Source organism: Anomaloglossus baeobatrachus, chromosome 5 (assembly GCF_048569485.1).
Source record: "Anomaloglossus baeobatrachus isolate aAnoBae1 chromosome 5, aAnoBae1.hap1, whole genome shotgun sequence".
NCBI classification, from domain to species: Eukaryota; Metazoa; Chordata; class Amphibia; order Anura; family Aromobatidae; genus Anomaloglossus; species Anomaloglossus baeobatrachus.
In genome coordinates, this window is record NC_134357.1 from 141992090 (window position 1) to 142002513 (window position 10424).

Here is a 10424-nt window from a genome sequence, read left to right on the forward strand (position 1 = left end):
TGGTTTGGAGGGTATGTTATGGACAGAGATGGTGTAGGGGGTGTATTATTAATTTTCTGAGGGAAATACTTCATTTTCTGGAATGTTTTTTCCAAGCATTGCGTTGAGAGTGGGGAAGGTTTGAGCAGTGGAGGTGGGGTGGAGCCTGAGCGGAGTCTCAAGTTGTCCCAAAAAGTTGCCAGTATGGGGCCCTGAAATTTCTAGAGGCGGCCCTGCTCTTTAACACAGGAAATAGCGTTGTGTGTCGGCATGAGTTTCAAGTGTGTAAAGGACTGCTTTTTCTTTCAGATGCTAAGCCACCCCTCTCTCTGTGACAACTCATGAAGACCGAAAAGAGGGCTGGTTTAGCTTCTCAAATAAGCAGCAGCCTCCTTGCCCTCTTTACCCTTTGTATACAGGTCTCTTCATATAGCAACATAGGAATTTGATGGGAGAAGATCAGGACTCCTTGAGGCGTACACATTTCTTATCACCCCTGTATATCCAGTGCAAGCTTCTCTATTGGTTGTGCCATCTCAAGAGGGGATGATTTCACCATCCGGATGTCACATAACCCGTGAAGCCTGTGATTTTCTGCAGTGGTCAGCTGAATTGCGCAATGGCAGAGAAACATCTGATTGCATGTTGTTCCAGTCGCTTGAGCGATGTAGCCATTCACAGGATACAGCAGTCCAGTAACATTGGTACTAAACAATCATCGCACCTGGAGCTGGCACCAAAAATCAGAGCAGCCTGCGCTGTACTCACAATGTTGGAGGAGAGGAGTATGCTTCTGGTCATCATTTCAGAACATAACAAATATACCAAAAAATGCCTTTAATGTGTTTAAGCACAAAAGGAAAAAAAACACATCTGAAGCTCTTGGTTTTTAAATGCATTACTAGCCAAGACTTATACCACCACAACATGGTTGACAAATCGGGCAGAACAATGAGGGAATCTGACAGTCTTCTTAAATTGTAATTTCTTCTTTTTTTCTCAGCTGTGTCTCAGATGAAGCTGTAAAACAATACTCCTCAAAGGATCATCTTGTCAAACACTTTCAGGTCCCAGTGTTTAAATTTGTGGGAAAAGACAATAAGGTAAATATGAGCGTTATCATAAGAATTTCATAATTTGAATAAAAGATCTTCTTTTTTTTTTTTTTTTTGTAAAAACAAGAGGCCTATGAATACAATGGTAATGAGTTTATTATAAATAAATATGAAGCACCTACGCATTCCTTTCCTTCTTACATTGGTGGTTTAGAATATTACAAAAGTGCCGAGAAGGATATTTAACTGTTCTATGTGGCCATAGGAGAATACATTGAGTCTGAGATATTAAGATAAAATTGCACAACCATTTTTTTTTTCATTTTTTGCAATATATATATTATAATGTATGTGTGTTTGTGTGTGAACCATATTTGCCAGTTGCCATGCCCTTCACTAAGACTGAGAACAGTAGGTCAACATCTTCCCTCAACGATTGGAATCTTATTAAACTGGAAATAATTATAATCATAATATTTGTAGTAATTCAGTTCCCAGGAGGAGGACAGTCATTGCTATTCCTAATTCTAGTTCATAGACTGAACTGTATATCAATAGGGAGGACTCATGGCATTGAGTTCTAGTGTACGATGACCTATTAATTTAGCATACAGAACTGGTATTTACAGCATCATCCAGTTATAAATGCAAAAAAATCATTCTGCATAGGAAATTATTTTACAAACTATAGTTCACATTTAGGTCAGTGCATTAAAAATGAAAAGCGGTTTCAATGTCGCAGGCTTATAACTTTGATAATTTTCCTGATGCCCCTGAGACAGCATGGATACTTAGCACAATTAATATAAGCAGAATCAATTTGTGTTATTTTTTATGGAAAAAGTAAATTTCTGTCTAAAGAAGCACTCCCATCAAAGTTTGTCTAATTTTAATATATTGCAATCATTATATTACCGTACATAGCAGGATGTGCTTACAAATGCTCATTTTGCCATTTTCCCAGTTAATTCCTCTATTTTCCATTAGATATATGATATGTGATTCGAAACAGACTAGCTGAATCCTTTTAAGCTCTATGTACTGTAGAAATGGAAAGTCTTGTTGCCCTGCATGACTTATCATTAGAATTAGAAATCTAGGTTACTGAAAACACTTTGTACTTCTAATGATGACTCTGGTTTTTAGTCACGGGATGTCGTAGACTTAATGGAAAAGAGAAGAATTAACTAAAAGGGAAAAATAAGCAATTGTAAGTACACAGTGGTATGTAATATAATTGCAATATGTTTAAAGGATAAAAAAAACTTTGCTGGGCATGCTTCTTTAATAAAAAAAATAAAAAAAAAAATATGCTTTTCATTCAAGCTCAATAAAATATTTATACACGCCAAGGATAATGTTGTATCAGTTAACCCCCTTAAAGGGAACCTATCAATTCCAGAGACACTATTTCCCTGCAGATATAAGGTTAATTTGTAGGTACGTATCATTAAAATTGTTAGGCAGCTTTACTGAAGCAACGGTTACAGGAAAAAAATAAACTTCTATCTTCCCTCCCTAGCAGCTCATTTGCAGCATTGCAGGGAGCGATTACAGTCACTGCTCACTATACTCTCTGAGCGCTGTACTCATTTCCCATCACTTTGATTTTTAGCATGCATCACTCATACTTGCTGAAAAGATGGTTGTCAATCAAAGGATCTGAGAGTGGGTACAGCCTTACTCACAGTAAATGGAACAGTGACTGTAATTCTTCCCTGTAAAGCCCTTATGACTTGAATTGAGAGGCTAAAGGGAGGATAAAAGTTCATATTCTCTCTGTAGCTGCTGTTACATAACATCTGCAGGTAAGGCTGGAGTCACACTAGCATATGGCATCCAATGTGAGAGCATCGGATGCGATATGCTAATGACCCCCGGCTCAGGCTCTGCTGCGAGCATGAGCCAGTGTCATGCGACTGTGACCCGATCTTGCAATCGGGTCACAGCTGTGAAGTTGAGGGCGGGTGCTGCGGAGGAGAGGGAGGGGTTAATCCCCCCATCTACTCCATTGTCAGTCTGTGCGTTTATCGCACTGCACTGGGATAACATCCGAGTGCAGCCCGATATTTCTCTCACAGCCATTCACTTGAATGGGTGCGAGTGATACAGCTCTTGCAGAAAATTGCAGTATGTTGAGACTTTTCTCTCATCCAGAATCTGGATGTGAGAATAGCTGACCAACTGCTCTCCCTCATTGACTAATATTGGTCAGAGTGCAATGCGAGATTTTCTCGCATTGCACTCGTCCGTTTTTCGTGTTTGTGTGAGCGTGCCTTTAATAGCATTTCTGGACATGACAGATTCCCTTTGAAGGGAACCTGTCATGTCACCAATCGTTATTACCTTGCAGATAATGGGTTAATTGGCTGGGTAATAGCATTACAATGCTGTCTGACTGCTGCACTGAAAGCCCGGCTACATGGAGAAAATTACATTTGACTCCCGGGAGCTGTTGGCTTTCAGCCATAGAGGCATGCATTCTGTGCTGTTCCATACTGCCATTGGCGGCCCCGTAACATGATCACGGGGCGCGAATGTGTTGCCATGGTAGTGCAGGGTCAGCTGATTACCCCTGATGCTACCATGACTAACTCCCTATGAGAGCCGACAGATCGTCGGCATTCACAGGAGATGAGCATTTTTGCTGATCAGAGCGATGTTGGTCTGATAAGTAGAAATGCACAGGTGATTGCAGTGTGCAGTGATAAAGTCAACTAGGGGGACTAGTAAAATCAATAAAAAATTTAAAAAAAATCCCCCCCCTTTTTGCCCAATTGTAAATAAAAACGTTAAATTTAAAAACAAAACAAAACACGTTCAGAAATGCCCGATCTATCAAAATATGAACTCAATTAATCTGAGTGGTACACGGCGTGGCAAGAAAAAGATTCCAAACACAAAAATTAAGTATTTTGGTAGCTGTAACATTTCTTTAAAAAGCAATAACAGGCAATCAAAACAGTGCATCTACACAAAAATGGTATAAGTAAAAAAAAAGTTAGCTCAATACGCAAAAAGTAAGCAGTCACTGAGCTCCAGATCCCAAAAAAAACACTACGGGTCACTGAAAATGGCGACAAAAGTGCTATTCTTTTTTTGGACTAAATTCTGTTGTTTTTTTAACCTTTTTCATTAAAAGTAAAGGTATACATGTTTGGTATCTACGAACTCGTATTGACGTGAGGCATCATACTAATATGTCAGTTTTACCATATAGTGAACATGGTGAATAAAAAAAACAAAAACAATCTTGCAATAGCACTTTTTTCACTTTTTTTCCCAATTTGGAATTTGTTCCCATTTTCTAGTACACTATATGGTGAAACTAATGGTTTTATTCAAAACTACAACTCATCCTGCAAAAACTATGCCCTAATATGGCAATATTGACAGAAAAAGAAAAACCTCAAAGGAGAGGGAAAAGCAAAAATGAAAAATTGAAAATTGCCCGGTGGTGAATGGATTAAGGACATGGTAAAGTTTCATTTTTGTACTTCTCCTTCTTTAACACATTACTAGCTCCCTGACTTTAATTTGGGCTTGCAAGACTCAGATTCAACTATCATATGACTATAACAGCTGTGAGTGGAGTGCAGCTATTAACCTCTTACATGCTGTGGTCAACCTCTAACAGTGGCATTTACAGTATGCCAGCAAGACGTGCTGTAACACTGAAAAACCTGTTAAATTCCGTTGTTAATCTCTAACAGCGGCATTTACACAGAGTCCTTCATTGCACTCCTGCTCACGTGCACTTCTCTCTGCTCTCAAAGTATTGTAATGCACATTTGAGGGTATTCTTTGACCTGTCCCTGCTCCTGAGCATTATAGTACTTTGCTATGTTTGGGGTCATTGTTCTGCTTCAAGACCCCTTGACTGAGGACAGAAACGCAGCTTTCTAACACTGGGCACTACACGGCTACTCAAAATCTTTTGGTAAGGTTCAGATTTTGAGATGCCTTGCACACAGTCAAGGCACCCAGTGCCAGATAATGCAAAACAACCAAAAAAATCTTTGAACCTCCACCATATTTGACTGTAGGTACTTTGTTCTTTTATCTGTGGGCCTCATTCCATTCTCTGTAAACTGAATGATGCGCTGTACCAAAAAGCTCTGTCTTGGTCTCATCTGTCCACAAGACTCTTTCCCAGAAGGAGTATACATTTTGGCAAACTGCAAACTAGCTATTTAAGGTGTCTGTGTCAGCAGTGGGGTCCTCCTGTGTCTCCTGCCATAGTCTTTAATTTCATTCTAATCTTGGCGGCTAGTTCACGCTGAAACTGATGCATCCTAAGCCTACAGAACAGCTGGAATGTCTTTGGAGCTTAATTGGGGGTGTTTATCCACCATTCGGACAATCCTGCCTTGCAACCTTTCATCCATTTATCTTTGCCATCCATGTCCAGGGAGATTAGCTACAGTGGTTGCAAACTTCTGGATTATGTTGCGCACCATGGAACATCAATATCTCTCTAGAGAGACTTTGTAACCTTGAGATTGTTGATATTTTTCATCAATTTTACTTCCCAAGTCCTCAGACAGTTCTCTTCTACTCTTGCCCAAACATCTTACTTGCCACAGGTGAGTTTGAAAGAACACCATATTCTTGAAAGAAACTAGTTTACCCACAATTTTGGAAAGTTGCCAACAATTTTGTCCAACCCATTTTGGAGTTTAATGTAAAATTATGTCCCATTTGCCTTTTATTTCTCAGTTTTTTTTGTGTTGCTCTAATACACACAAAGGAAATAACAAAACATGTGTAACTACAATAATTTTTGAGGTGAAATACTTCATTTTCTGGAACAACTTCAAGGGTGTCCACACTTTCGTCATACCAGGATAAGCCCAGATTGGGTACATATATACCAGGGTGGGCCCAGGATGGGGGAACATATGTACCAGGATGGGAGACATATATATATATATCTGGAAGAGGCCCAGAATACTTGTAAGGTGCCCAAGATGCATGGATGGGAGACATACAGTGGGGAAATTAGGTATTTCACACACTACCAATTTTGCAAGTTCTCCCACCTAGAAAGAATGGAGAGGTCTGTAATCTTTATCGTTGGTACATTTCAACTGTGACAAACAGAATAAAAAAAAATCAGAATATGACATTGTATGATTTTTAAATATTTAATTTGCAGTTTATTGCATGAAATAAGTATTTGATTCACTAGAAAAACACAACTTAATATTTGATACAAAACCTTTGTTTGCAATTATAGAGGTCAAACTTTCCCTGTAGTTTGTGACCAAGTTTGCACACACTGCAGCAGAGATTTTGGCCCACTCCTTTATACAGATCTGCTCAAGATCTTTCAGGTTTACCAGCTGTCGATGGGCAACATTGAGTTTCAGCTCTCTCCAAAGATTTTTTTTTTATTGGGTATCAGGTCTGGACATTGGCTAGGCCCCTCCAAAACCTTGAAATGCTTCTTACGGAGCCACCGGTTAGTTGCTCTGGCTGTGCGGTTCAGGTCATTGTCATGCTGGCAGACCCAGCCATGAACCATCTTCAATGTTCTTCCTGATGAAGGAGGTTGTTGGCCAAAATCTTGCGATACATGACTGCATCCATCCACCCTTCAATAAGGTGCATTCATTCTGTCCCCTTTGCAGAAAAGCACCTCCAAAGTATGAGGTTTCCAACCACATGCTTCACGTTCACGCTTTGGGACGGTGTTCTTGGGGTTGTACTCATCCTTCTTCTTCCTATAAACATGGCAAGTGGCGTTGATACAATAAAGTTCTATTTTGGTTTCATCTGACCACATGTTCTTCTCCCATGTTTCCTATGGATCATCCAGATGGTCATTGTCAAACTTCAAACAGGCTTAGACATGTAATGGCGTGATCAAGGGGAACTGCCGTGTCCTGCAGGATTTTAATCCATGATGGCGCAATGTGTTATTAATGATAATCTTTGAGACTATGGTCCGAGCGCTCTTTGACCAGCTCTACCTCCTGTTCTAGGCTGATTCCTGACCTTTCTCGGAATCATCCTTACCCCACGAGGCTAGACCTTGCATGCGGCGCCTGACCGAGTAAGACTGACAAACATCTTGTGCTTTCTTTGTGTTTCTTTCCTTCTCACCAAGCTGCTTGCCTATTGTCCTGTAGCCCATCCCAACCTTGTGCAAGTCTATAATTTTGTCCCTGGTGTCCTTAGGCAGCTATTTGGTCCTGTTCATGGTGTAGAGGTTGGAGTGTGATTAAGTGTGTGGACAGGTGTCTTTTATACAGGTAACAAGTTCATACAGGTGCAATTAATACAGGTAATGAGTGCAGAATAGGAGGACTACGTAAAGAAAAAAATAACATGTCTGTGAGAGCCAGAATTTTTCCTGGTTGGTAGGTGATCAAATACTTATTTCATACAATAAAACGCAAGTTAATTATTTAAGAATCATACATTGATTTTCTGGATTTATGGGGGGATTCTGTCATAGTTGAAGTGTACCTACGATAAAAATTAGACACCTCTCCATTATTTGTAGGTAGGAAAAATAGCAAACTCAGCAGTGGATCAAATACTTATTTTTCCCACTGTGTATACCTTGAAGGGGTGAGGATGGGGGAGCATATATACCAAGATGTGGGACATATCCTGGTTCCCGATCATAATCTCTTTCCAGGTATATAAAATAAAAAAGTCAGCTCAACTCAATATGGCATGAATTACAAAAATGTGCACTGCATTGAAAATTCCAAACTGTACTATTTAAAATTTGAGATTTTTGGCAAAAAAATTGTAATTTCTTGAGCTGTCACATCACGGCAAATCTCTTTGGCTCAGTCCTACTCTAAAATATTTTATATTTAAAATGTGCCATACGGCCTCACATATGAAAAAGTAGAACTGCTTATAGCAGCATTTAGCTGGTACTTTTCAATCCAGTACCCATGACTGAATCATGGCTTTGGGCAGGACAGGCCCAAGCAAATGCTAGACAAAAAAAGTTTTTCAGCTCACCTGCAACCCGGACTGCTGTTCCTTGCGGGTGCCTGGAATCCACCGGTAGGTCCAACCGGTAAAGACAGTAACATAGGAAGAAAGGAAGGGATCCGGCACCAATTTCTTCTTCAAATAAAAACATTCAAAAGTTTATTGGATTCTTAAAAAATTCCTGTGGACACCATGGGGAGGGGGGGGGGTACCAGGCATGGGAACTTTACGCGTTTATGAATAAGGACTTTTTGTGTTTTTAATGTGAGTCCGAAACACGTAAAGTTCCCATGCCTGGTACCCCCCCCTCCCCATGGTGTCCACAGGAATTTTTTAAGAATCCAATAAACTTTTGAATGTTTTTATTTTAAGAAGAAATTGGTGCCGGATCCCTTCCTTTCTTCCTATGTTACTGCCAAGCAAATGCTGCATGAAATAAATAGCCTGAGGACAGGGCTTGATGGCTGAATCTGAACAGCCACCAATGGCCAAAAACAATATATATCTGGGAGAAGCCAAGGATGGGGGACATTAGTACAGGATGGGGACACTACTATATAATGGGAAGGAAGGCAATACATATGTCTTTATATGATTTAGTACCCCACAAGAATCCATATATCTGACTGACATGCGAAGGGGGGAAACACCAGGCCCTATCAGACTCTAGTTACACCACTGACTTGATAATATTATGAATGCATGCATCCCCTTATAAAATATCAGGCTTACCTTATGGTATAGAGTAATAGGTGTAGACATCTACATTTGCTATATATGTATCCCATTAAAACATCTTGTTGGAGACATGCATTCAAACAGTAAATATGTTGTGCTATTTAGGGCTTGATTTTATTTGAATTAATTTTACTTACTACAATAAAGCAGCTGAATGTAACACGCAACCGATATACAGATTAGTCCTTATACTGGATTCTAGAACTTTGTCAGACTGGAGGGGGTATTATATTTTAAGATAGTTTATTTTTTCCAGTATAAGAGTATGTTGTTTGGGTTTTTTCTTTAATTTTGTTAATACCAGACCAACCATTTTTTGGTAGAGGTAAGACCAATATACCCTATTAAAAAGGTTTTATCTACTTCTTTCTTCAGGAGGGCACTGCATCCTGTTTCCTGCTTTGCAGAGGGCTTTGCTGTCCTAAAGATTGATAGCTCAGACCAGTGGTATGGTCATGCCATTGGTCCAAACTAAATGATCTACCAGGCTGCTGGTAAAGGCAGCATACAGTATATAAAATAAGTGAGTACACCCCTCACATTTTTGTACATATTTTATTATATATTTCATGGGACAACACTGAAGATATAATACTTTGATACAATGTAAAGTCTAGGTACAGCTTGTAGAACAGTGTAAATTTGGTGTCCCTTCTAAATAGCTCCGCACATAGCCATCAAAGTGTCACGTCCTCAGTGTTGCCCTATGAACATATATAATAAAATATTTACAAAAATGGGAGGGGTGTACTCACTTTTGTGATATACTGTAGATTAGAGATGCTCAGGGACACTGAGGCTGTTCCGATCCAGCGACCAGGCCAGCTTTAGAGCTGCGCTCGCAGGATATCAAGCATAGAGCCTACTACAGGAGCGGCACAAGATGCTTTTCTAAGTAACCATCCACCCTGAGACTGCAGGGCGTCTGGTACCCTAGTCAACAATCTGTATGCTGTAAAAAAAAAAAAAATCCTCTATTCTTGAGAACTGAGAGGAATTTTTAATAGGAAGGAAATTGCCAAGTTGCTTGTATTTTTATAAGAATTTTGCAATTTTAACCATGTAAGAACTTGAGACAACCCATTTAATTGCAAGAGGTAATCTTTAGAAATGTCTTACATTGCTTCTTTTGCATCATACAGGAGGTGTTCTTACATTGTCAAGTTTTGGTCTGTGGAGCTACAGATGAGCGATCACGATGTGCTCAAGGTTGTCGACGTCGAATGCGTAGATCAGCAAATATTGAAGAAGAAGAAACAAGGCACCTCTCAAACCATCTTCTCACTGGAGGCCCCATAATAATAGACATGGAAGAGTAGTTTTTCTTCCCTTTATCTTGACAGTGATGTATATAATGTGCTTCAATGCTATCTTTATTGCTCCATATTTCCATTACTTATATTTTCTATTGTATTTATATTTGAATGTTTTACTCTTAGCACCATGATCATGGCTGTTACACAGTTAAGTGATCAGGATTTTAATTAAAAACCATGATGCTGATTCAGCATTGCATTTGCGCATTTTTTTGTACTAAAATGGTTGGAATGGGGTTTTTTTATGTATATTTTTTATATATTTACTAATTATTCATTATTTCATTTACATCAAAATTGTTGGTACAACTATACCTCAATATTCAAATGGAGCAAAAAATCTACGGTAATTTGGTCTTTAACTGTGCCCCCCCCC

At 39.3% G+C, this 10424-nt stretch overlaps 1 protein-coding gene across 1 annotated transcript in view; it reads left to right on the forward strand.

Annotated features, from left to right (window-relative positions):
* OIT3 (oncoprotein induced transcript 3) overlaps positions 1-10163 on the forward strand; it is a 40173-nt gene extending 30010 nt beyond the window's left edge. The window contains exons 8-9 of the mRNA XM_075347239.1: positions 983-1082; positions 9875-10163. Of these exons, the coding sequence (XP_075203354.1) occupies positions 983-1082; positions 9875-10051 (277 nt within the window). The 3' untranslated portion in view covers positions 10052-10163. The remainder of the gene's footprint in view (positions 1-982; positions 1083-9874) is intronic.
* The last annotated feature ends 261 nt before the right edge of the window (positions 10164-10424 follow it).